Source organism: Acomys russatus, chromosome 24, assembly GCF_903995435.1.
Source record: "Acomys russatus chromosome 24, mAcoRus1.1, whole genome shotgun sequence".
Taxonomy (NCBI): Eukaryota; Metazoa; Chordata; class Mammalia; order Rodentia; family Muridae; genus Acomys; species Acomys russatus.
The window spans coordinates 2,541,186-2,568,628 of record NC_067160.1 but is presented as its reverse complement, the minus strand read 5'-3'; the positions used below and the strand labels follow the sequence as shown (position 1 = coordinate 2,568,628).

General features: G+C 47.7%; 1 protein-coding gene across 1 annotated transcript; it reads left to right on the top strand.

The window, feature by feature from the left end:
* The first annotated feature begins 1,708 nt into the window (after window positions 1-1,708).
* On the top strand, window positions 1,709-24,108 carry Slc43a3 (solute carrier family 43 member 3). The gene is made up of 13 exons (XM_051166642.1): window positions 1,709-2,081; window positions 2,628-2,757; window positions 5,084-5,130; window positions 7,884-7,960; window positions 8,164-8,256; window positions 12,950-13,089; window positions 14,324-14,425; window positions 14,857-14,881; window positions 16,007-16,154; window positions 16,402-16,521; window positions 21,698-21,884; window positions 22,419-22,533; window positions 23,878-24,108. Exons 1-13 carry the CDS (start codon window positions 1,898-1,900, stop codon window positions 23,980-23,982), a joined length of 1,473 nt encoding a protein of 490 aa, XP_051022599.1. The 5' UTR covers window positions 1,709-1,897; the 3' UTR covers window positions 23,983-24,108.
* The last annotated feature ends 3,335 nt before the right edge of the window (window positions 24,109-27,443 follow it).

The following is a 27,443-nucleotide window of genomic DNA, read 5'->3' as shown; positions in this document are numbered from 1 at the left end:
GAGCGGGACCCCTGGGCCCAAATCTGCCTATCATATTGTTCTACTTGTAGATTTCTAGGACCCTCTGGATCCTTTTATTTTGCTGTTCTCCCATGCGTCTCTCATTTAGAGTCCCAATAGGATGCCTTCCCCTCTGTCCCAGTTTTCTGGTAAGTGAAGGCTTTCGTGGGACATGCCCCTTGGGCTAGTATGCAGATATAAGTGAGTATATACCATTTGATTCTTTCTGCTTCTGGGTTAACTCACTCATTATGATCATTTCTAGCTCAATCCATTTATCCACAAATTTCGGGAATTCCTTGTTTTTAATAGCTGAGTAGTATTCCATAGTGTATATGTACCACAGTTTCTTTATCCACTCTTCTACTGAGGGACACTTAGGCTGTTTCCATGTTCTGGCTATTATGAATAAGGCTGCTATGAACATGGTTGAGCAAATTTTCTTGTTGTGTGCTGGAACATCTTCTGGGTATTTTTCTTGGCAGCTAGCTCTGGGGATAAGTTTGGGGTGGGGAGTGAGCGGATGGGTAAGTGGGAAACAGTACGTTCCTGTCCACCCAGGTGGACAAGGTAAAGAGCTGGAAACACGATGTACGTGCATCTACGTGCTATGCCCTTTGATCTCTATATCTGGACCAGTACCTGGAACTATGTTAAAAACAGCTTGGTTAGGGACGGCAGAGGCAGGGCTACCTAAAGGCTTAAAGATAGTCGAAAGAGAGGAAAAGACACCCAGTCCGAAGCCTAGACAGCTGTTGAGGTAGGAAAAAAAACAAAAAGAAGAGGTTTTTGAAAAAGAAGAAAAAGAAAAAGAAGGAGGAAGTGATGGAGACGGGGGGCGGGCCCCAAACCCTGGCGGGAGGGGGCGAGCCCGCGGAGGCGAGCAGAGGACTGGGAGGGGCGATGAGAGGAGGGAAACCCGGCCCAGGCGGGAACTGCGGGGCAGGAGGGCTTGGCGCCGGCTGGTGGCAGCGGGTAGGACACCCGCCCGGACTGGTCAGGTCGGGCAGGGCTGGGTCAGCGGGGCAGGGCCAGACAGTGCAGCGCAGGGCAGCGGGGTCATGGTGAAGGACAGTGGCCTGATGGCGGGTGCGGCTTTGGGGACAGCGATCTAGGTAGGGAGCGGCTGCGGGATGGGGAGCGACCTCTGGGCCTGGTGGAAGTTAGTGACTGTCGGGGGCTGGGGGTGGTGGTGGTGCTTGTGGTCCTAGGCAAGGGTCCCGGTGGAATATTTTTGTCTAGTGACCAACCAGGCGGGCGACCTTGGAGCAGAAGTTTTTGTTTCGCTATGTCGCACTGAAGAGCTCCAGCTGCTAGACACAGCACTTGCCTGTAGGTGGGCGCACATGGTCCCTCATGGCCTGCGAATGCTCTGTATTCAGACTTTCAAGTCAGGGATTCCTACCTCAGCTTGTGATGTCCTCAAACAGTGGGCAGGATGTTTTTTTTTTTTCCCCCTCTATGGCTTGCCATGAGACCTGCCTTATCTCCTCATCCATGGATGGTTTCACAGATAACAGTGAATGAGAGGAGATGTGTTTGAAACGGTGAATGAGAGGAGGTATGTTTGCTTGTTTTTTTCTTTCCATGTTTGGGAATGAACTCCAGGTAATAGTCTATGGCTAAGCCACATTCTCTGGTCATGTATGAAAGTTTTCTGAGGACCCCTTGTCCTCCGCTGCCTTTCCCACACGCTGCCTGTACCAGGCTACTTCTGCTTTCTTTTCCAGGATCCAGTCTAAGCATCCTGTGGTACTCCCTGATCAACTCAGAGACAGCTGGAACAAGAAGGCTCTTTGAAGTCCAGGGTTTGCCAAAGGAATTTCCCACACATCACCGGCAGTGGTCCACCTCAGAAGTTCAGAATAGAATTTGCGGACCCACTTTACCTCAGACCATGGCCAGACAGGGCCTGCCCCTTTACTTGGCCACTCTCTTGACTGGGCTGCTGGAATGCATCGGTTTTGCGGGTGTCCTCTTTGGCTGGACGTCACTGTTGTTTGTGTTCAAAGCAGAAAACTACTTTGTAGAGCCCTGCACACAGGACTGCCTGGTCATGAGCAACTCAACAGAGTCTCCTGGTAAGGACAGAGATGGCTTTTTAACCAGGCTGTGCCTGGCTCCTGGGAGGTGGAAAAGCGTAGAGAGGAGTCCAGTCATTCCTCATCTTGCCAGCCTTTCTATGAGGGGAGGGGAGGGACTGTCAGCACCCTCTTAGCCCTCTGTGTGGAGGTGTCAAGGAAGGGACCACCAGCTTTTAAAGGGCCTTTAGAGAACTCTATATTTTATTTATTTAATGGTTGTTTGGTTGGTTTTTTTGTTTTGTTTTGTTTTGTTTTTTTGAGACACGGTTTCTCTGTGTAGTAGCCTTGGCTGGCCTGGACACACTTTGTAGACCAGGCTGGCCTCGAACTCACAGCGAGCCACCTGCCTCTGCCTCTCTGCCTCCCAAGCGCCGGGATTAAAGGCACGTGCCACCACGCCCAGCGACCTGTACGTTTTAATGCAATTTGATGGCCAGCTTTCCCATCCCCAAAGCTGTCTGGGTACTAACTTGGTAGGAAGGTTGGGGGTGATGCTGATTCTGGCTCCCGAAACTGGGGTTCCTAAGAACTTTTCGTCCCCAGGCTCCAAAGCTCAGGATGAGAAGTTCTCACTCATCTTCACCCTGGCATCCTTCATGAACAACTTCATGACCTTCCCCACCGGCTACATCTTCGACCGCTTCAAGACTACAGTGGCCCGCCTTACAGCCATGTAAGCCTGGGCAGAGGCTGGATTGGGGGAGAAACCCTCCCATGGTGGCTGGATCACCGGGCGTGGACTCTTCCATAGCACCACCCTCTGCCTACTCCCTTGGTTCCCTTTCCTTTCCTCCTTCCTCTGCAGTCGGTAACGTCTTAACCTGTTACATGCTCGACTTCCTGAGAGGCCAGGATTACAAAAGTAACAAATTGTAAGGTTGATGCTATCTGCTCTCCTTGTCCCTGGGATCCCCAGCCTCATTTCTGGCAGGGCCTCACAGCGAGGTAGTGCAGGCCTTGTTTCTGCTCTTTCCTGCTCATCGTTTTCTGGATGACCACAATGGTGGCCTTTCAGGTGTCCTCTGACTAGACAGGAGGCTCTATCAAAACTGGGTTTTCCTTGGATTGGAGTGAGAGACCTTGTGTTGCATTTACAGGGTTCTGCCGCCTCCTGATTACAATAATGCTCAGAGCAAGGTTCACTGATAGGCTGGGGTCTGCTGAGCCCCGATAGAGCCTAGAGCAGGAGCATGTGTGTCATGAGAGGGAGGAGAGGGCAGAGCAAGAGCCTTACACTTCAAGCTTTGGGGAGAACTTGAATTTTCATTTCCTGTTGTCTCTTCTTTCCCACCACGTGACCTTTGAACTTCCTCTGCTTTATGGTACCATTTTTGTTATCTGTCTTTGCAAAGTCCTCCACCACTAAGGGGGCCCTGGAACCTTGGGATTGTTCCTGGAATCACTTGAACTTTGTGTTTTTCTTTTTTTAACACTGCTGGGAATGGAACCCAGGGCTTCGTGTAAAGCCAGGCAAGTGTTTACTTCTATATTGGTTACTTTCCTGTTGCTGTGAAAAAAAAAAAAACCACAAAAATAAAAAACAAACAAACAAAAAACATGACCAAGGCAAATTATAAAAGTAAACACTAAATCGGGCTTGTGGTTCAAGCCTCTGTGATGGTTAAGGGAAGGCGAGGCCTTAGGCAGCTGGGACAGCAGTTAAGAGCTCACATCTGGATCCACAAGCAGGAAGCAGAGTATACTGTGAGTGGTTTTAGGCATTTGAAACCTCAAAGCTAGCCACCAATGATGCACCTGCTCCAACCAGGCAATGACTTCTAGACCTTTCCACCAACTGGGAACCAAGTACATGAACGTATGTACCTACTGGGGGCATTTCATTCAAGCCACTACAACTTTTAAGTCACACCCGTAGCTGCGAACTCATTGACTGAGTTTGGAATCTAGATTAGTCTGATCCAGGCATGTCCAACCTCTCTGACACTGTGACACCAAGTTGTCACCTGAACTCTCAATAACCAAGCAGTCAGGTTACAAGCAGTGTGTGTGTGTGTGCACATACACACGTGCACACACACACACACACACACACACACACGCATCATGCACACACACGCACACACACACACATCTTGATAACTTTTTTTTTACTAAGTTTATGATTCTGATAGTTCACATTTATAGCTATTCTTGGCTGTGTGTCATAACTAACCCTTTCCTTTTCCAGAAGAGGCCACCAAGGCCCAGAGAAAGGCAGCACCTTGTCCAAAGTCATACATAGGTGGAGGAGGAATTAGAATTCAAGGTTGTGATTTGCAGACTGGGCATCGGCCCCGTTTCCCAAGGGCTTGGCCTCAGGACAAGAGGGACTATGCCTTGCCCACTGTGCTTCTGAGTTTTGTTGTTGTTTGTATTTTTTTTTTAACACATCATGCTGTCAGTTGAGCTCATGATCCAAGACTTCCCAGCTTAGCCTTAGACCCTGGGATGAACAAAATGCATCGTCTTAGTTATTTTCCTGTTACTGGGATAAACTACTCGGACAAAAGCCGCATAAGGGAGAAAGCTCTTTCCCACAGTTCCAGGTTACTGTCGTCATGGTAGTGACGTCACAGCGTCAGGAACTCAAGGGAGCAATTCTCATCGCATCTGTAGTCAGGCAGGGGATGGATGAGTGGTGGTGCCCAGCTCACTTGCCTTGTTTCACGTGGTCCAGGCTCCCCTGCTGTGGAATAGCTCCACCCAAGTCCATTTGGGTCTTCCCACATCAGTTAAAGGAATCAACTCTTCGCGCAGGTGATACAAGGTTCTTTTGGTCCACCACTGAGGTTTCCCATCGTATTGCTGTCCTCGGGGCCGCCTACCTCTCCGTCTATCAATCAGGGCTTTTCTGGGGCTGAGCCTCTCAGACGTGGCCGTGCCTCTGGAGTTGCTGGCTGACAGTGCAGTCAGGTTCCACCTCGTCTTGGACGTCAGGCTGGCGGACTCCGGCTTGGTCCGCATGTTTCTTCTTTTAATTGGATGCTTCTGTATTTCAGATTTCTCTATACCTGTGCCACACTGCTCATCGCCTTCACCTCTGCAGGTAAGTGCAGATGGGTGGGTGGGACAGACAAGCTCGGGCGGCACCGGATGATGGATGGCCCAGGTGCGGAAGGCAAAGGGCCCGTGGTATTTTCGACAGAGAGCCACAATTTGGAAAGGATCCCCAAGAGTTGTTTGTCTGTTAAAAATTAATCCTCCTGAGGAAAGAACTATGTCTACACAGTATTAAAATGTTCTCTCGGGTTTTTTTTTTAAACACGCATGATAATTTTGAGAATATCTTCACTCAGAATCAAAATCGACAGCCCTGTTGCATGAAGAAAAAAAAATTGCTTCCAGTGATTACTATAAAAGTCAGGGCAAAAAAAAAGTCGGGGCTTTCCAGTCTTGCCTGTTTTCCTTTCCTTTGTTAAGTGGACTACTGAGATGAAATGGGAGCTTGGTGACTTGCCTGAGGCCACAGATTAAAAAAAAAAAAAAAAAAAAAAAAGGGTGGGAAGTGGGCCTAGAAGCATGTGGTTCAGGCTGGCCAAGAGGTAACTCCCAATATTCTTCTCCAGGGTCAGATTAGGTGGCTTCATTTTGGGGCTTGAGAAATGAAAACTCTGTAAATATGTTGTGTAATAGCTGTGTTGGAGCCAGCTGGCATCATGATGGGGGCGCCACCCCTGTTTAGCAAACCCAGAGTCTGAGTGCATTGGTCCAAACAAATCTAGCCCCAGTCATGTTTGTAAGTTTTGAGCAATAAGTGTCTTTATTTATATTGCTTATATGTGTGTTTACATTTGTGAGCTTTGTGCAATAACCCCCTGCTATTTATTCTCATTTTACTGATGTGTAGAGTTGAGTGTGCGTGTAGTGTGTGTGGCTGCCTTACTCACACTTAAGCAGAAGCCAGGAGACTGCCTTGGGCCTCTCAGGTGCCTTGCATTTTTTGAGGCAGCATCTCTCACTTTTTTTTTTTTTTTTTAACCTAGACCTTGCTGATTCTGCTAAGCTTGGTGATTAGGTTGTACTTGCTAGCCGAAGATCCTCATGCTCCCAGGGCAAGGGCTTTCTTTACTGACTAATCCATTTCTCCAGCTACCATAGTCAGTGTTCTATTGTTGTGAAGAGACACCATGACCATGGCCGCTCTTGTCAAAGAAAGCATTTCATTGGGGCTGGCTTACAATCTTCGGAGGTTTAGTCCCTTATCGGCATGGTGGGAAGCATGGCGGCGTGCAGGCAGACACGGTGCTGGAGGGGTAGCTGAGAGCTCTACATCTGTGCAGCAGGAAGAGAGACACCACTGGGCCTGGCTTGGGCTTCTAAACCCCAAAGCCCATCCCCAGTGACACACGTCCTCCAACCAAGCCACGCCTCCTAACCGCTGCCAAGCAGCGCCACTGGACAATGACTGAGCATCCCAATATATGAGCCTGTGGTGGCTGTGCCCATTCAAACTGCCACTCCAGCTGAGAAAAAAATCCCTCTTCCTCCATAAAACAGGACTTTTGTTTTGGGAGAAGCATTGAGGCTAGGGTGATTTTATTGTGAAACTGATCTCCAATCTTCAGCTCATTAGGAGAGATGTACATTTGTTAACGACAGGAAGGGAATGGCAAACAGTGTGAGTCATCGAAAATCGTCCTTCCAGAGCTTCCCCAGGCGTAGCACGGAAGTTAACTTAAGAGGTTGTCAAGCCGTCTTAGTGGGAAAAGGTGCTTGCCACCCAGTCTGATGACCTAAGCTTGAGTCCCAGGACCCACATGGTAGAAGGAGAGAACCAACTCCCACAAATTGTCCTTTGGCCTGCACACACATGCCAGTGTATGCACGTGCACATACCACACACACACACACACACACACACACACAATGTGAGGAGAAAAAAAAAAGGAGGATGCTAGCACAAACCTAATATACCAGCAAGCTTTCGATTACCTATTGGAAAAATTATTCCTATTTAAAATCACTTTTCAGCCAGGTGGTAGTGACACACACTTTAATCCTAGCACTCAGGAGGCAGAGCCAGGCAGATCCTTGTGAGTTCAAGGCCAGCCTGGTCTACAGAATGAGTCCAGGACAGCCAGGGCCACACAGAGAGATCCTATCTCATTAAACAAATAAATAAAACATAAAAGAAATAAATCACATTTTTAGTGGCTTTGAGTCATTTAGAGATTATCCAACACTTAGGAGGCCTGTTGCTTCCCTGTTGGTTTTGCTTGTTTTTTGTCATTGTTTTGTTCAGAACCAGGTGCATGCTTACTCATGTAGCATTTCTCATGTCAAGTGCCACGCTTGCCATGAAGGAAGTGCTCAAAATGTCACAGCCAGAGGAAGAGGTCAAGGGGGATTCTTTCTGTTTCCACAGAGCGTCGGTGAGGCAGGATAGCCTCTCCTTTCTATGTAGCAAGTGAGGAGAGTCAGGCATACTCAGAAGGTAGCTGAGGTCGTGGTTATACAGTGGTTTTGAGGCTAGATTTGGAGGCTGCTTCCGGAATCCTCTTCTCCAGAGGTGATGGAGCAGGCCTTTGTGGCCTGCCACAGACACAGAACCATCTTTGCTGAAGAGAAAGGGGGCAGGGAGGTCTCAGGACACCTGAGCAGGAAGGACTAGAGAGTCACATGACCGTCCCCCCAGGCCCTCCGAGTGTACCAGCAGAAAAGAGTTCCAGGAGCTGCTGTGGTGGTGTTGGGAGTTTGAAGGTGGTGGGAGCTGGGGCACCTTGGAGGAGAGAGGCGAATGCATAGCTTCTGGGGGTTTCCAGCGACAGTGAAGTCACCCTGTGCCATTCATGCTTCTAGACTCTGCTGTCCTGCTCTTCCTCGCCATGCCTATGCTCGCCGTGGGAGGAATCCTGTTTCTCATCACCAACCTGCAGGTGTGAGCCTGTGCCCCCTTCCCTTTCCTAGGCACCCAGGGGAGGGGCACACACCATCTGTTGACCCAAACCAGGGTGGGAGGAGTTGGGGTGCAAAGGGGGGTTGGGACATTAATCATGCCCGCCACATGCTGGGTGCTGAGGAGGGAAAATAGTTGTCTGGTGAGTAAATAAGTCGGCGAGGTTTGTCTTGTCCTCTTCAGGTTGGAAATCTCTTTGGCAAACACCGTTCAACCATCATTACCCTCTACAACGGAGCATTTGACTCTTCCTCAGCCGTCTTCCTCATCATTAAGGTAAAAAATGCCAGGAGCTGGGGCTGGTGTCCTGGTCAGCAAAGTGCCCGCTGTGTGAGCACAAGTACCGGAGTTAGATTCCCAGAACCCACGTGAAAAAGCTGAGAGTCCTGCTGTGCTCTTGCAATCCCAGTGTTGGGTGTTGGACACAGGTGAAGCTCTGGGACTAGCTTAGCTTACTTGGCAGATCCCGAGGCCGGTGAAAGGCCCTGTCTCCTGAGGAACGATACCCAGGGCTGTCCTCTGGCCTCCATACACTTTCGCACACACATTCCCACACATGATGCTATTAATCCACTTTTACTAAGCACTCAAACCCTTATTTACTCTCGACACTTGTCCTGTGAGCCCTGCATGACTTCTGCCAACCTTCGAGGTAGGCACTGTTTAAACCCCATTCCTCAGGTGACACATTTGAGTCTTAGGGAGAACATGGTACTTGCCAAAGGTTCTGTGTGGGTAACTAGGGTATTTGAACCGGCGCTTAGGCCTGTTTGCTTCTAGAGCCGAGCTGGTGACTACTAAGCTCCCTCTTTACACTGAGCTTATACTCTTTGTTCAGTGAGGAAGGAGGACGTGGTCACGTTATCCCTTGTGTTAGGGATGGATGAAAACTGGGGACTCTGTAAAAGGTTGCATTTGCTGATGCATGCTTCCACTCTGGAAAGGGCTAGTGAGGGCGTTAGAGACTACCCAGGGGCCTATCTCTCCCAAGGGCTAGCCGTGAGTGTCAGGGGAACAAAGTGTTGGCAGGGATATTAGTAGCCCATTAACAACCATTCTGCTAATGGTTTTGTTTGTTTTTTGTTTTATTAAATTAAATTGTTATTGTTATTTAAGACAAGGCCTCTTAAGCTGGCCCAGGACTCACTGTGCAGTCTAGTTTGCTCTCAAACTCATCATCCTCTTCCTTGGCTTCCCAAGTGCTGGTTTTATAGACGTGTGCCATGGTATCTCACTTCAGCTCATTTGGTTTTGAGAACAGTGTCTGACTGTATAGGGCAGGCTGGACTGATTCTTGTAGCTGAGGCTAGCTCAGACTCTTGATCCTTTTGCCTTAGGCTGCCTTAGGTTACAGGCAGGAATCACCATTCCTGGCTTTGCTAAGGATTTTAGTGTTTAAGTCATTGCTATCAGTTTTGTCTGGCTAACATCTTGCTGGAAACCGTGGGATAAGTTCTGGTTGGTCTAAGCTAACTATGGTAAACTCTGTCTCTACTACCAGTGACCAGGTAGAGGTGGGCATGACGTAAAAGCCATTGCAGTGAAATAAAGCGGATGTGTAGAGTAGAACTTTGAGGGACATTTCCTCCTTGAAGGAGGGTGAGGGCAGAGTAGAAAGAAAACCTTTATGTCGGGGACGAGCTCAATTTTTAGAACACCTGTCTTTGCATGCATAAGGCCTAGAGTTCAACGCCATAATTGATCTTGGTAGCATGCTTGCAATCCCAGCACAAGTGGGATGAAGGCAGAGGAGGGTCAGAAGTTCAAGGTCATCTTACGCTATACAGAGAGCTTGACGCCTGCCTGGCCTACCTGAGACCCGGTTGCCACAATAACAACAACAAAAGCCTTCTTCCTTGTCTCTCTCTGTTCTTCCTCTTTGAAGCCTGCAGTGGGAAGGAAGGTGTAATAGGTGACACTGTAGAAACCACATTTAAGTTGTGAGGCAACAAGCTGGGACCCAGTGACTGAGCAATATGAGTGAAAAATGCTGGGTCCCAAACTCTCCAACCTGGGGCTCTCTCCAGGCTTTTGTTAGGCCACCTGTGGGTTCATGAACCTCACTTAGCCCCATGAACACACTGGGTACAGGGTCTGAGTCCCGAGGGCTCTCTAGACCCTCTGTTGGTGGCACAAGAGGGCAGTGGATGAAGACATGATTTTTGTTTTGATCACAAGTGTGGGATGTGAAACAGACAGACTTGTGTGAGGGTGTGTGAGGTTTGTCCGCTGGAAACAGAATTGTGAGAGGGCACATGCTGCCTCCTGTGGGGTCGGGGTGAGGTGGGGGGGCGGGGCACAGTCTATGCCAGTTGGTAAACATCCTGGTATAGACTCTGAAAGGAGATAGATAGAGCCCCCCCCCAAAAAAAACCCCAAAAACCCCAAAAAACCCCAAAACCAAAAACAAACAAACCCAGAGACTTGGCTTTTGTATCTCTTCCTATTGTTTGGCTGTTCATTGTGTTAAGGCCCAGATTGCTAGACCCCTCAAAGACCACCAGGAATCCAAAGACGCATGCAAAAAGCAAAAACAGTATTTCTGCAGAAGTCCAGCATGTAGGGATCACCATTTAGACAAACTGACGATTGCAGGCTCTTTTTAAAGACATTCAGAGGGAATTCCAAGGGAGGGTTTGGTGACCTTTAATATGACTGGAGCATTCAAACTGAAGATGTGAGAGCAGACTGGAAAGATGCGGGCAACCTTAGCCAGCGGCCATGAGTTAATGATAAGACAAAAGATTTCTAGACCTGCAGTAAACTAACCTTGAGAAACCTTATCTTCCTCAGGCCAGATGGCTAGGCCTTCCCAGTATCTGTGGGATTCCCAGTAACTGCTGAGCTCATTTCTTAAGAATGGAGGCTCAGGCAAGAAACTGAAGCCAGTCATGGAGTCGGCTAGATTTATTTAACCAGGCCTCCTCAACCACTCATCTTTGTTTTTTGTTTTGTTTTGTTTTGTTTTTTTGTTTTTTTTTGAGACAGGGTTTCTCTGTGTAGCCTTGGCTGTCCTGGACTCACTTTGTAGACCAAGCTGGCCTCGAACTTACAGTGATCTGCCTGCCTCTGCCTCCCTGAGTGCTGGGATTAAAGGCGTGCACCGCCACCACCCAGCTCAATCGCTCATCTTTGAGATGCTCTGCTTTGTCTCCACTTTGAGATGCTCACTGCTAGATAGAGACGCTTGCTTCGAGATAGAGACGCTTGCTTCAAGATAGAGATCCTCAGGAGTAGACTTCGAAGAGGCTGCTGTGTCTGCTGTTGCTCCTGCTGCTGCTTGTTTCTGTTGCTTTGCTTGCTGCTGGAATCCTGGTGACAAAGAATGGGATCGGCCCAAGGAACTGAGTCTAAAAATGTCTATTTCTCCTGCCCCTATTAGCCTTCTTTCTCTCCTATCTAGGGTAGGTGGGCTGGAAGGGAAGTAGACACATTAAAGAACCCCAAATCAAGTAGTTTTTTTTTTTTTTTTTTTTAAATCAGAGCCTACACAAGAGCAGTTTTCAAGGTTCCCTGCCCTATCCAGGTAGGGCTTTACCTGGATGCACAGACTTCTCTTTGGCAGTGGGAGGGAAGGGCTGGAGCAGGAGTAGAATTCTTAACTAATTGTGACTCAGTTGCTTCCTGTGCAGCCATTTTTGCTTCCCCAGACCTCAGAGTCACCCTCTGTGAAAGGAAAACGTTTGTCTCAATCTGTGGTTTCTAACGTGGAAGTTGAGGAATTCAGAGGTTCCCTTTGTTACGTCAGTCACCCAGGAGAACACAGGGAGGGTCCTTCCTAAGCTCCCCACAGATATGTTTTGTAAGCTGAACTCTTGTGTGAAGAGCTGCCCACAAGAACTTCTTGCCACTGGGGAAGAAACACTTCTAGGCTAAAAGATCTCCGAAAGTCATGTGAGAAGGTCCCAGAAGATGGTAGGGTCAGGACAAGGTGGTTCCCATGCTGCTTACTGGGCCCTGGGTGAAGGCTCCTGAGGACGGGAGATCCTTTTGCGGCTTAGGAGGGCAGGCAGGAGGCTCTGATCAAGCTTCGGAAATGTGTCTTTCAGCTTCTGCCTCTTATACTTTACATAGAGCGTAACATTTACTATCAAAAAAATTTTAAAATATCGATCGGTGTGTGTGTGTGTGTGTGTGTGTGTGTGTGTGTGTGTGTGTGTGTGTAGGTTAGAAGACAATTTGAAGGAGTCCATCCACTATGTGGGTTGTGGGTGTTGAACTCAGATCATTAAGCTTGGCAGCAAACATCTTTAACCTCTGAACCATCTTGCTGAGCCATAACCATTTCTTTTTCTTTCTTTCCTCCTCCTCCCTCCTCCTCTTCCTCCTCCTCCTTCTCCTTCTTTTTCTTCTTGTTTTTCAAGACAGGGTCTCTCTGTGTAGCCTTGGCTGTCCTGGACTTGCTTTGTAGACCAGGCTGGCCTTGAACTCACAAAGATCCACCTGCTTCTGCCTCCCAAGTGCTGGGATCAGAGGCCACACTTGGCACCACAGCCATTTTTTAAGTGTACGGGTAATTTAATTACGTTTATGCTATTGAGCAACCAGCACCATCTCCAGAAATTTTCACATTATAAAGTTGGAACCCTGTACCCATTAAACACAAGTTTCTCAGGCTTCTCACCCCTGTTTCCAGCCTCTGGCAATTGTTATTGTACTTTCTATGAGTTTGGCTATCCCAAGAATTTCTTGTAAGTAGAATGATACAGAATTGGGGTTTTTTTTTGGGGGGGGGAGGGACTGCCGATCTTCACTTGGTGTCATGTTTCAAGGTTTGTCTGAAGTGGTGTGTGCCATGATATTCTTCCCTTTTAAAGGCTGAATATCATACCATCAAGTGGCTGTACCACTTTATGTTCATTCCTTCTTCCATCCAGAGGCACTTTGGTTTCTCTCTACTATTGACTGCGCTCTGTGACGCTCCTGTGAGCACCTGTGCTATTCTGACATGTTGCTGTTTTCTCCACAGCTTCTTTATGAGCGGGGCATCCGTCTCAAGGCTTCCTTCCTCTTCCTGTCTGTCTGCAGCGTCTGGCATGTTGGGCGTACCTTCCTCTTGATGCCCTGGGGACATATTCCCTACCCACTGCCTCCCAACTACAGCTATGGGTAAGCATGATTGGCCAACACCCTGTCTGATCTGAGGTGGGAAAAAGGAAGATTAAACCTGCTACAGGAGAAGAGTGTATTAGTTAGCTACTCCTGCCCAACAAGGATACTAAGCATTTCTTTCTTTCTTTTCTTCTTCTTTTTTTTTTTTTTTTAAAGATTTACTTATTTTTGTTTTATGTGTATGACTATTTTGCCTGTGTAAATGCATATGTACCATATGTGTGCTTAGGGCCCATGGAGGTCAGAAAAGGATGTCAGAGCTAGAACTACAGTTACAGATGGGTGTGAGCTGCCATATGGGTACTGGGAACCAAGCCTGTATCCTCTGCAAGAGCAGAAAGTCCTCTTAATGGCTGAGCCACCTCTCCATTGCTTCTTACATTAGAGCCAGACTTGGAGGATCTTATCACATCTGCCTCTGATCATCTGTGTGTTAGCAGGGAGCTGGCTGGTCTGCCGTGGCTTCGCTTACATTGGGTTTGAAGTGACAGGGATGTCTGTGTCACAGGCTAGTGCTCCAGCAGGCTTACTTGGGTGTATACACAGAGTGGTTCTGGAGTTCAGAGATGGGGGCAGAAATTGCACATGGTTCTGGGCTTTGACTTGGAATTGATGTGTTACTTTTGTATGTTACGTTGTCTTGGCTAGAGTGGTTTATGTGTCTGGCCTAGATGACAATGAGAAATAGGCAGAGTCCCGTTGCCAAGGATGGAGACAGAGAAGGTGTAGTGTTGCGATCATGTCCGTTGTCGGTTGTCGGGAGTCATGGGGGCATCTCATTTGCTGCTTGCTCACTATTTGTTATACCCCGTGTGCTTTTTGGTTCCATTCTCACAGCCACATTCCCCACTGATAGCCATGCCTTTGTTTTCCATCTGAGAAGATGAGGCTCCAAGGGGTAAGCTGGAGCCATGTGAGGAAGAGCCAGAGATGAGACTTGTTACAAGACCCATTCCCTCCTTGCATACTTCCGGGGCACCCCAAACTTGTCTATGTATGAGAATAAGTCAAACCACTACAATAAAAAAATTAAAGTGGGAAAAATGGGAACTTGGCAATTAGCCAGTAGACGTTCTGATTTAATTGGCCTAGGCTGCCACTTGGCCATCAAGGTTGTTCAAAAGTGGTTCCCTACGAAATGCGATGAGCACTCTCTGCACTGCTCCCTTTGGTCTTGTTTTGGTCCAGCTCATCGTCCTTGGCCTGGCCGCCTGGGCTTCTGTCTCTACAGCTTGTGCACCAGGTTTGGCACCAGAAAGGAAGAGAGGGAAGTGGCTGAGCATGAGGCCAGGGAGCTGCAGTCAAAGGAATTTCTTTCATCAAAGGAAGGTAAGTTCTGGTTCACCTATGTCCCCTGCAGACACCGGCACTCCTGCCTGTACCTTGGTGACTTCTCGTCTGCTCTTAACTCCAGGAAGTCTTCCTAGGGCCTCAGAAGGAGGCCAGCCAGGCAAGGAAGATCCCAAAAGCATTTCGTCAATCCCTTCACTTCAGAGAAGGCAGAGCCTTTGTGCCTTTCCAGTGCTTCTTTCTTGCCTTACCCACAAACCCCAGCTCTCTCCACATTGCGATCTACCTTCCGCTGCCCGGTCTTGCCCTTTCCTAGGGCGTCAAGGCTGGCATGTGTGTCTCCATTTCTTTATGTCTCCTGGAGCTGTACCGTTTTCCATCACTTCCTCCTTTCCCTCCTCTGTCTGCTCTGGGTCTTTGGTTACAAATATTATAAATCATTGCTAGCTGCTGTAGAAGTAAAAATAGGAGGAGGGAGGGAGCGACTGGAGAGAGGCAGGTCATAGGGGCAGAAGTAGCAGCTGGGCAGGAGAAAGCAGTTTCCAGAGCAGGGCAGTTAATAGAATTACATTGTATTTGAGATTTTTTTTTTTTTTTCTGTACGAGCAGATTTTAGCTGTTCTTGGCACACAGGAAAAAAAAATGGGCAACAATGTGAGATGATGGATATGTTAATTTGCTTTGCTATGGTAACCATTTTACTATCTATATGTACCCGATGACAGCATGCTGTATGCCTTAAATACACACAATAAAATTTATTTGTTAAGGAAAAAAAAGGAAGGAAGGAAGAAAGAAAGAAAGAAAGAGAGATAGAGCTCAGAGGATAAAGGCCTTGCCTAGCATATGCAAAGTCTTGGGTTCAATCCTAGCATGAGGCAGAGTGGAAGGAGGAACCAGAGTTTCAGCGTCAACCTTAGCTACATAGGGAGTTCGAGGCCATTTCAGCTATGCGAGACCCCATCTCAAACAATAAAAATAGTAAGAAAGAGGACAGTGGAAGGCTCACATAGTCGAGAGGAAAGCGAACCTGCAAGGTTACAGAGGTGTGGAACCAAGCTGCCTCTGGGCATCCTGTGTGTCCTAGCGCCGTAGCCAGCCTGCACACTTAGGGAGAATGAGTTATTTGGTCAACTGGGTGAGGAACGCAACAGTTAACTCCCACTCCCACCTGGACAGGGATAACAAGGGAGTCCTATGGAAATAAGGGATTCTGGGACTGAAAGAAAGGCAGGGGACACAGCAGATGAGAGCAGTAGCTGCCCATCACTAGCTCTCGCTTTGTCCCAATGTCCTCCTTGTCCTTCGTGTTTCACCATCTCGGCTGAGGAAGATCAGGAAAGTAATAAAGCAAAAAGTGTCATTGAGCAGGCTGGGAGAGACAGATCAGATTTCAGGACACCGAGGAACTGCAGGAGAGCCATCCAAGGTAGACAGATAAGATGACACAGCACAGTGGGGGGTGGGGGCGGGGCTGTTTTGGGAGGCTCATAGAAGACAAGAGTGGAAGGTGAACTAGGCCTGAGACTCCTGCCAAGGGCCATGCTAGCTCATCCAGCCCTTCCTCTCTCCCTGTCATTCATGGCCAGTCCCTCCTTTTCCAGCAGAGAACTCTGCACCCGAGCAGCAGCACTCTTTTCTCAGCTGTGTGCTCTCTCGCCGGTTCGTCTTGCATGTGGTGTGGCTGTCCATCATACAGCTGTGGCACTACCTCTTCATTGGTACCCTCAACCCTCTACTGACCAACTTGGCTGGTGGGGACAGAGTGCAAGGTATGTGGGCTTCAAAGCAGTCTTTTGGTAGGAATGTGGGGCCCTGAGGGACTCGGGAGCGGGTGCTAATGCTAGCAAAGTTACCTATGTACCCCAAGGGGGGGCCCTGTTTCTGAGGATCTGGGGAGGAGGGCTAGAGAAGAGAAAGGCAGGATGGGAGGATCTTGTCTTGTAAGTTAACCTGGAAATTTCTTCACACCCAACCCTGCCTCTCTCTCTCTCTTTTTTTTTTTTGTGCCTTCACCAGTCAGTGCCTTCACAAATGCCTTTGCCATCACCCAGTTTTTTGGGGTGCTGTGTGCCCCCTGGAATGGCTTGCTCATGGACTGCCTTAAACAGAAGTATCAGAAGGAAGCAAAAAAGACAGGTGAGACTGGGATCAGGTAGCCAGGGGGAGACATCTTCACAGCCGTCCCCTGTCATCTGATCTTTGCCTTTAACCTTTCTCTCCGCTCTTGTTCATCCATCCATCCAATCCTTGGTCATGGGGCCTTAGCAATGGATGAAACAGGCTCATCTTGTCGTCTTAAGCTGTTCCGAATTCATCGGGTAGAGAAAGGTGATGAGGTAGCTACAATGTATAAAGTACGGATGCTTTGTGATTGATCGGGCGCCGATTCTATGATGAGGCAAAGCCACACCCACACAGACGGTCTGTGTTCCTGCTCTCATTGTCTGCAAATCACACGAGATATCCAACACTGTACTGTATAGTGGTAGGCTTTCTGTTAGGTGGTTTTGCCCAGCTGGATGTGAAATGTTCTGAGCATATTTGTGCTAGCATACACTGAGCCCTGATAACTCCATAGGCTAGGTATGTTAAATGTATTTTCAACTTGCTGGTATTTTTGGCTTCCGACAGGTTTTTTTTTTTTTTTTTTTTTTTTTTTTTTGGATTTTAGCTCTACTGTGAGTCAGGGAGCCTCTGTGAGCATGTAGCACGAACCGGCAGCGGGCTATGGGCACTAAGAAAGGGCGCATTACCTGTCCTGGGTGAGGCGGAGCTGTTGTCAGGGAAGGCTGACACCTAAACCAGGACGGAAGAGACAAAGAAGGGAGGAAAAGGAGATCACAGTGGCATGGCAGAGCTGGCAGGGTAAGGCCTTCAGGAATCTGGATCCTTTCTGCAAGGTATTCGAGCTAAGCAGGGCGCACAGTGCAGGAGGGTTATGGGAAAAGCCGGAGAGAGCAAAAGAAAGCTTCAGGCTGCTTGCCATGCCTCAGAGCTAGAATGTGACTGTGGGTGTGGTCGGTAGCGCAGAGGGTGCTGGGATGCTTCACTCGGGTGAGCTGGGGGGTAAATGCTAAAGGGAGAGAGCCCCGTTTCCAGTTTGCTTTGTCTCCATCTTCCTCTTAGCCCTCTGCACCCTAACCCCACTGTAGTATTTTGAAACCAAGTTTAGACAGTGCACTGTATTTACTTGCAACTATTTCATAGGCTCTCCTTAACAAAAACAACTTCTCTTCAATAAATATCACCATGAAAATTCCCAATAATTTCTTTTTTTTTTTTTTTAAATAAAGATTATTTGTATTTTTTATGTATACAAGTGTTCTGCCTGCATGTACCCCTGCATGCCAGAAGAGGGCACCAGACTTCAGTGCACGTGGTTGGGTGTGAGCCACCATGTGGTTGCTGGGAATTGAACTCAGGACCATTGGAAGAGTAGCCAGTGCTCTTAATCTCTGAGGCATCTCTCCAGCAGCCCCCGCCCTTTTTTGTTTTTGTTTTTTTTTTTTGAGACAGGGTTTCTCTGTGTAGCCTTGGCTGTCCTGGACGCACTTTGTAGGCCAGGCTGGCCTCAAACTCACAGAGATCCACCTGCCTTTGCCTCCCGAGTGCAGGGATTACAGGTGTATGGCACCAGGTCTTAATATTTTCTAATATGCAACTGTTTTTCACTTCTTCCTGGTGGTCCTCAGTACATTGTTTCATGACTGATTTTTTTTTCAGTGTCTCCATACAAAGTCCACACAAAGTTGACAGGACAAAATTCAATTGATGTGTCTTTTGTATCTCTATTTTTAAATATTTACTTATTTAAGACAGAGTCTCATCCTGCCTAGCCTAGCCTTCAAGTTACTGTGTAACCAGGGCTGGCCTTGAGCTCACTGTGTAGTTGAGGATAGCCTTGAACTTCTGATTCTTCTGTTGTCAAGTGCTGGGATCACAGGCTCACCACAACGCTCAGCTAACAGACTTTTTTCCTCCTCCTTTTTCTGGTACTGGGAATAGAAACCTGAGTCTTGTGCATGCTAAGCAAACACTTTACAACCGAGTTATAGCCCCACCTCCAACTCCCGTCCTTTGCAGTTTACGTCAGTACCCCTCCTTTTGTTTATTTGTTGAAGAAAGCGAGATATTTTTCCTGTCAGATTTCCCACATTTGGACTTGGCATCCTTTGGGTATTTCATGAATGGGTTCTTTTGATTGGGCATTTCTTGTAAATAGGCAGATTCGAAGCTTGGAGGAAACTCAAATTTTTCCCCCTTTGGCAAGAGTAAATAGAAATGGAGTTGTGGCCTTTCTCTGGTTCCTTTGCGGGCCCCTGCTGTTTACTGTCTGCTGTTCTGACGCTCAGGTGGATCGGCCGCGTCAGAACTTAGTGTGATCCATCCCTAACAGTGCTTCCCATCAGCTCAGGCAGCTGATGATTTCGCAGCCACCGTGATCAATTTGAGAGCCATGATTTGATTAGGGCGCTATTTCCATCACTGCTCCAGCTTTTAGCAGCTACAGTTCCTCCAGAAGACACCACCACTTCTTCACGCGGAAGTAACCTCTAGCCTTTCTCCTTTCCTTAACCAGTTTCAGGATGACACAGCGACTTCTTGTCCCACTAGAGACAAGTGGAATTTCTGTGTCCGTAGAGTCTAGCTGGATACACACTGAAGCTCAGTGGTCTTATTTTGTGTCTGAGCTTTTTTGTTTTCTTTGTGTTTTGTTTTTATTTTTATTTTTTGAGACAGGGTTTCTCTGTGTAGCCTTTACCTGTCATGGACTTGCTTTGTAGACCAGGCTGGCCTCGAACTCACAATGATCTGCCTGCCTCTGCCTCCTGACTGCTGGGATTAAAGGTGTGCGCCAACATGGCTGGCTTGTGTCTGAGTTTTTAAAGCTTTACCTTTTTTTGTTGTTGTTGTCTTAAAAAACTTTATTTTTGAGAGTTTCATATGTGTATACCATGACATAGACTCTTCCCTGAATTTTTTTTTTTTCTTTTGAGGGATGACAGTTTTGTTAGAGAACCGTGATCCTTCTCTGTCCACCTTCCTCTTCTGTGCTGGAGATGGGGCTCAGGGCTTCTCATGTGCTCAGCAAGTGCTCTTTCTCTGAACCAAAATCCGGCCCTCACCAGTTTTTTGGGGTTTTTTATGGCTGTTGTTGTTAGTTTGCTTTTTGTTTTTGCTTTGTTTGAGATTTTGGGACAGGCTCTTTCTATGTAGCCCTGTCTGGCCTGGACCTCACTATGTAGGCTGGCCTTGAACTCAAGAAGATCTACCAGCCACTGCTTCCTGGGTGCTGGGATTAAAGGCATGTGCTACCACACCTAGCTGAGCAATTTTTTATTCTGTTTATTCATGTTGGGTGTGGGTACAGTGCATGCCAGGGTGTACCTGTGAAAGTCCCGCAACAGCTTGTGGGGCTCAGCTCTCTCCTCTTAGTGTGGATCCCAGCAACGGAACACAAGTTGCCAGGCTTGGTGACAGGCGCCTGTGCTTGCTGAGCCATCTCAGTGGCCCTCACCACTCTTCCTCAGGCTCACGCTGACCTGTCTTTGGCCACTAGGAACTTAAACTGTCTAAAATGTGGGACTCTCAGACATGACTTAACTTTAGACAGTGCCTTTGCCTTCTAGTGCAATGAGAGGCTTGAGTCTGTCCAACAGGGCGTGTTCCCTGCGCCACACTTCAGAGTGGCCGTTCTCCAGCTGGTCTTGGGTCTCTAGTGAGAAACAGTATTTGGAGACTTCACACTGATGTTCTCTCTCTGTATGCTCACCCTCTTTAAAATTAAATTTGGACGTCAGCGTGCAGGGTGATGGGCTTCATTATGGCATTTCCTGTGCTCGATATGCACCATTCTTACTCTCCTCTCTCCTCTACTGCTCCCTCTGCCCCGCCTCCCTCCTGCTGGTCCCTTCCCTCCCCCAAATAGCTTCCTTTCCTGCCTTCATGTCATCCTGTCTTATAGGAGTGCTTCTGCCTTTCTTGTATTTCAGTGACCATACACACATACTCATATGTGCACATGCTGTGTATACACACACACACACACATACACACATATACACACATATACACACACACATATACATACACATACACACACACACATATATACACACACATACACACACACATATACACACATACACACATATACACATACACACACATATACATACACATACACACATATATGCACACACACATATACACATATACATACACACATGCACACACACATACATACACATACACACATATACACACATACACACACATATACATACACATACACACATATATGCACACACACATATACACATATACATACACGCATGCACACAAACATACATACACATACACACATGCACACACACATACACACACAGAGTTATGTTCATTGAACTTTTTTGGTTTTTCGAGACAGGGTCTTTCTGTGTAGCGTTGACTAGCCTAGACTCGCTTTGTAGACCAGGCTGGCCTCAAACTCACAGTGATCCGCCTGCCTCTGCCTCCCAAGTGCTAGGATTAAAGGCGTGCGCCACCATGACCCAGCCCATTTTTTGTTGTTTGTTGTTTCTGTTTTCTCATATTTTGGGATTGCTTTGCTTCCTTCCTTCCTATTTGAATTTTATTGAAAACATTCACGAGTTAAGCATTTACGTTTCCTCAAACCTAAAACTGGGAAACAAGATATTTAGTTCCATCTCTGCTTCATGTTCCCCTTTATCGCCTTGTTTCGTTCAGTGGGCGGTTTTGTTGCTTTTCTTTAAAGTACAATAATCACCTACATAAGCACGTATTTATGTGCGCCCCTCTCTTAGATAAAATGCAGAGTACCGTTCACACAACTGTGCAGTTGTCTTTTCTACAACACTGTCTTTATTCTGAGACCTTCCTCACCCTTATAACTGTTGCCCAGCTCTATGTTATCTGGCTGGCTTGTAATTGGTACTATGCCCCTCTGTTGGTGAGTTTGGATTGTTTCCAGTCCTTTGCTATTACCAGTTGTGGTTTAAATGATCATCATCATCATCACCACCATCCTTTCTGGTTCTGGGTTACACAGGACAAGAGTGCGTGTGGCACCTGCTCAGAGGCTACTGCATCTTTGAGTGAGTTAGCGAGCCCTTGGAAACTGAGTCGAGCAGACACTTATGACTGCCGTGTAAGAGGGCAGTTGTTAACACTGAGGAGTTGGTCTTGAGACATGACCTGGTTCTGTTTAGAGGGTTCTGATCTTTCTTAGCTTTTTCGGTGTTTCCTTGGGCTCAGCTCCAGGCACCTATTTCTCTCCCCTCTTCTGCACCAGGTTCCTCCTCCTCGGCTGCAACTCTCTGTTCCACGGTGCCTTCGCTGGCTCTGACGTCTCTGCTGTCCCTGGGCTTCACCCTGTGTGCTTCCATTCCTGTCATCCAGCTGCAGTACGTCACCTTCATCCTGCAAGTGATCAGCCGCTCCTTCCTCTATGGGTGCAATGCTGCCTTCCTCACACTGGCGTGAGTGAGCTTGGGGAGAAGGGAAGTGGGCTGGCAGTAAGGGCATTGTTGGGGGTAGATGGGCCTGAAGGTGGCCAGGTGAGGCCACATGTGGAAGTGGTGGTGACTGGAGATGGATACAGGTGGGAAGGGTGGCGCATTCGCACACCAGGGCGTGGGTGTCCAGCGAGCGTCTCTCACTGCTTGGTGGACTCTTATTACCCTCTGCTATCTGTTCTAACTCTCCCAGAGAAGGGTAGAAGAACATTTTCCCGTTTATGTGCCCGTGACACTGCATTTGTGCTTCCTTTGACAGCACCTGCGTGTGTATTTTCCTTGAGACCTTGCCAGGCACAGCCTGGGCCTTGGTCCCTCTGTTCCCCTAGAGCCCAGAATGCCTTCTCTGTCTTATGGTTAGAAGAACTGAGCAGAGTCGGAGAAGGAAGGGCTTGCTTGAGTGGGTGAAGGGCAGGCCTAGGACAGGGGAGCTGGCCCCTGCTCAGAGTATGTGTGTGTGCTGTAAAACCTCACTGAAATCTGCATCTTTCTCTCTAGTTTTCCCTCAGAGCATTTTGGAAAGCTCTTTGGGCTGGTGATGGCCTTGTCAGCTATCGTGTCTCTGCTGCAGTTTCCCCTGTTCAAAGTCTCCCCCGAGAGCAACGCTGTTTATGTGAGTACCATGCAGAGCCTGGTTCTGTCCAGCCTGTGTGTGGGTCCTTGACTAGAGAAAGGATACCCAGGCTGGACCTATTGCATAGGGCTCCAGCAGGGGGCACCCTAAGCCGGCTCAGGAGGCCTGAATGTGTAGAGGCTTCAATAGCGTGGAAACAAACATTCAGGGTTGCACTTCTCACATTAGGGTCACAGGCAGAAAACTGCCTGGAGATGGTGTTTCCTACAGTCACAGGATTAACACAGCGCCACTTCCCAGAGGCCCTGTGCTTTTGATAGTTCTGGAGAAAAAGTTGTTTGTGAACATGACATAAATATATATTACTCCAGGACAGGATGCAAAATCCTCTCAGAATTTCAAGCTAAGAAGTTTCCTGCTTTCAGTTAGTGCAGGCCAACCTTGCCTTCTTCCTGATGACCACAGCATATCCTGCATTTGTCTGAGGACAGGAAGTTAGTCCACACTTTAATTAGTCCTTGGGCCTCATAGCTAGTGGATGCTAATCGCATAGCCTTGGGAGGTAGTCAGGACTCTCCAGATTTTGGGTGGGGCGGGAAGTTGAGGGCCAAAGATTAAATGACTTTACAAACTCAGATGCTCAAAGGCATAGTCAGCTAAGGTGTACTTCGCACTTAGGATTCAGAGTTCTGACCACTCGTGACTCTGCTTGCCTCAGAAAAAGAGATCATCAGGGTGGAAGGAGGGCTTAGTGGGAAGGGCGCTTACGGCCGACTCTGGAAACTTCTGTTTGGTACCCAGGACTCACAGTGGAAGGAGAGATGCAATTGCTACACATTGTCCTCTGACCTCCTATGTGCTCTGCGGCACTTGACACACACACACACACACACACACACACACAAACAAATGTAATTTTTTTTAAGGATCAAGGTGTAAATCAGGTGTTTAAGTTAGGCTACACTTAAGGCATCAGGAGCCCTAACTCAACATTTAGATGCAGCCTAACAGATGCCGCCCCAGCGTGTCACATGACCCTGTACAGGTCACTGAGTGCCCTCTAGATCACTGTTCTCTGCTTCATAGAATGGGCAGGCCTGTGGCTTATTGGTGGAGTGCTTGCTTAGTATGCACAAGGCCTTGAGTTCGGTCCCCAACACCGAATGAGTCATGGGTGGTGGTACATTCCTGTAAGTCCCGCAGTTAGGAGATGGATTAGACTTTCAAGGTTAAGAAAGAGAGAGGAGAAAATTATGAAAATAAACCACACGTTCTTCAGGCGACCTTGGGTCTGGGTAGAAAACAGGCTGTAGACTTCAGTATTCTGTTAGTGATGGTGCAACTCAGAGGTACTGGCCTGACCCATCCTTCCTGTCTCCCCAGGTGTCCATGGGACTTGCCATTTTTCTGACATTGGTCCATCCCTCCTTGGTGTACCTCGAGTACCGTGCTGAGAAGACAAAACCATCTGTGACCTCCCATCCTTGAAGCCCTCGCTCTCTAGCCTTGATGGTTTCCTGATCATTCCTTGCCTTTGATGATCCACAGTCCATAGAGACTTTGCCTACCCAGGAGAGCTGTAGAAGGCAGCCATAGTTTTTCTTAAAACAAACAAACAAACAAGGCATTTAAATGCCGTCCAGGACCTTTGTTCACCAAGAAGGGAATGTCAGTTACCAAGTGGCCTACCTTCACACCGACCCAAAGCAAAGCCTCATGTAAATTCTTACTTTGGGAGCAGGAAGTTACTCCCCACACAAGGCCTCAGCAGAGCTCACTGCAATGGAGGGGAGATATGTCACAGAGTCATGCTACCCTAAAGGACTCGGGAACCAGCTGATTAGTTAGCCAGAAAGATTTTGGACAGCCTATCCACCTGTGTGTGTGTCTGAGCAATGTCTCCTCTTTGGGAAAGAAGGTATTTATTGGCTTAGGACTACACACACACACACATATGTATGTATGTATTTGTAATTGTCTCAGGGCTGGACAGATAGATGGCTTAGCTCTTAGGAGCACTGGCTTCTCTTCCAGAGGACCTGGGTTTGATATCTAGAACCCACATGGCACCTCATACACTGTAGCTCTAGTCCCTCCATGGTCACTGCATGCTTGTGCACAGACGTATATATGCAGACAAAACACCCATACACATTAAATAAATAAACAAATTGTCAAGGGAACAATTTTATACAACAATAAAGTCTCTATATTTAAGGCAACTATTGCTTCTACCTTTGTGGGTTTGTGTAAGCATGTGCTTGCCCATGTGCATGGGTTGTTTGTGGGGAGGTGTCACTCTTAAGGACTGTGTGCAGGGTGGGGGGGGGTCTGACTGCATCCTATAGCATGGCAGCTTGACACAGAATAGGGGCACAAGTGTGGGGCAAGCTCCTGGGTCCTGGGATATGAGCTCTCAGAGTCTCTCCCTGCTTCATACCCTTCAGCCTCAGTCAATACCCTATGTGTCTAATTCATAGCTGTACGTAGGTGGTCTCAGGATAAGCCTCAGTTCTGTCAGCAGCCCCTGGGAAAGCCCCACAGCCACATAGTCACAGCTCCCTCACCTGCAAGGGGCAGTCAATCATTTCTGTCCCTGAGGGGATGATGAGAAGGAAAGTGGAGGCACGTGATTGCTGCTTTTTAATTTACTCAGGACCAGATGTGAGAAGGGCAAGTAGGGAGATGGAGGTGGGTGAGATGGGAAAATCTAGAACATTCCAAAAGTTTTATTCTACCCTGCAAAAAGGGAAGCTGGGAAAAGACAACAGGAAGAGGGAGGGTCATCTGAGAGAGCCATCCATCCACCCAGTCATCCAACAAGTGTTCATGTACCTTTACCATGCTGTCTTGGGTTCTGAGAAAGCAGGGATTTGCAAAAGCACAGCTTTTCTTCTGGTGGTGAGGTTCTAAAAGAACCACTCGCAGAAGTCTAGGAACCTGGGTCTGAAGATGGATGCCAGAGTTCAAGGGCGTGGACTTGGCCTTACTATTCATCTCAAAAAGCATCCAATGCAGAGTTTCTCAACCTTCTCAATGCTATGCCCCTTTATTTCAGTGCCTCATGGGGTGGTGACTCCCAACCGTAAAATTGTTTCATTGCCTTTTCATAACTAATTTTGCTACTGTTATGAATCATAATGCAAATATCTGATATGCGACCCTCAAAAGAGTTGTGACCCACAAGTTGAGAAGCACTGGTCTAAAAGCTCACAAGACAAACTAGGCTCACAGCCCATTCCATAGACGGAGGTCCCTGGTTTCCGTGTCTATGTACACTGGTTCCTCTGTGCAGGCAGTCTGTTCTCTCTGCTTGGGAACCCACTGTGTTCAAATCGTTACAAGCCCTTCCTTGGGCTTTCCGGCAACATGGAGTCTCCGTCACTTGGTCACACCATTCTTGGTGATCAGCGTCAGACTGCTTGCCTAGGGCAGCAAAAGGTTGGGAGGCAGAGTCTGGGTTGTACCTGATAGAGTGCTTGACCTGTGCTTGCTATGTACAGGGTGTCATTTAAAGGTTATAGCGCGTCTTAGTGTTACTACTGCTGCAATGAAACACCACAACCAAAGGCAAGATGGGGAGAAAAGGGTTTATTTGACTCTCATACTTCCACATCATAGTCCATCAGTGAAGGAAGTCAGGGCAGGGACGAAAACAGGACAGGAACCTGGAGGCAGGAACAGATGCAGAGGGCAGGGAGGGGTGCTGCTCACTGGCTTGCTCCCCATGGCTTGTTCACCTTGATTTTTTTATTTTTTATTTTTATTTATTTATTTAGGTTTTTTTTTTTTTTCAAGGCAGGGGTTTCTCTGTGTAGTCTTAGCTGTCCTGGACTCGCTTTGTAGACCAGGCTGGCCTCGAACTCATATTGATGCACCTGCCCCTGCCTCCTGAGTGCTGGTATTAAAGACATGTGCCACCATGCCCGGCTCATCCTGCTTTTTTATAAAACCCAGGACCACCAGCACAGGGATGGCACCACCACCCACAATAGGCTGGGCCCTCTTCCACTAATCACTAACTAAGAAAATCCCCTATAGCTTGGTCTTACTGAAGCATTTGAGGTTTCCCCTTTAGTTGACTGGCCTGTGTCCAGCTGATGTAAAACCAGCCTGCACAGAGAGTGAATAGCCATTGGGTGAATGGATTTCCCCTTGTTACAGCGTTATTGCCAATTGGGAGGAAGCAGGAGTCCCAGGCAGGGAGGATTCAGGGGACATGAGGAGCACTGGGAATCCCAGCTCTGTCACTCATTAGTATGACATTAGATGGCCACTTCACCTCCACGTCTCATCTCTTTTGTCATTATGGTAGAAAGGGACTTTCCTTCCTGGGTGGTTGCTACGGATAGGAGTTAGAGCCAATGCATGGCCCACAGACACTACTGTGACAAACACAGCTAACATTACAGACATGGTAAGTCTCCAGAGACATCTAAAGGTCTAACAATGGGGGAATGGACCAATAAAATATACACTCACACAATGGAATATAACTTGGTAATAAAACCCAAAAAGATAGTGGCATCTGCCATAATGTGGAGGAACTTGAAAGGTAATGCTAAGTGAGAAAGCCAATTACAAAGAGACCATGGGTCGTATAACTGATGTATATTTACATATTAATGCCCTGAGAGTGCAAATCCATGGAGACAGAGCGCCTACTAGGGTGATCTATGTGCTTGTGGGCAGGGCATGGGTAGTTTGGTGACCGCTTGGTGTACATAGATCCAGGACAGCCAGAGCTACATAGAGAGACTTGGTCTCAAAAATAAAACAATGCAACAAAAATAGATACACAAACACTGATGGAGGTGATAGCTGAAATATGCTCAGGGACCACTGAGTTTTATACTTGAAATGGGTGAGTTATGTGGGCTATGAATTATGTTCAATAGAACTAGCTTTCTTTTCTTTCTTTCTTTCTTTCTTTCTTTCTTTCTTTCTTT

Coding starts and splice junctions, on each gene's coding strand:
- Slc43a3 (XM_051166642.1), top strand. CDS start 1,898: ATGGCCAGACAGGGCCTGCCCCTTTACTTGGCCACTCTCTTGACTGGG. Junction 14,426..14,856: donor CTTTCATCAAAGGAAGGTAA/GTTCTGGTTCAC, acceptor AAATAGGAGGAG/GGAGGGAGCGACTGGAGAGA. Junction 16,155..16,401: donor TGGTGGGGACAGAGTGCAAG/GTATGTGGGCTT, acceptor TGCCTTCACCAG/TCAGTGCCTTCACAAATGCC.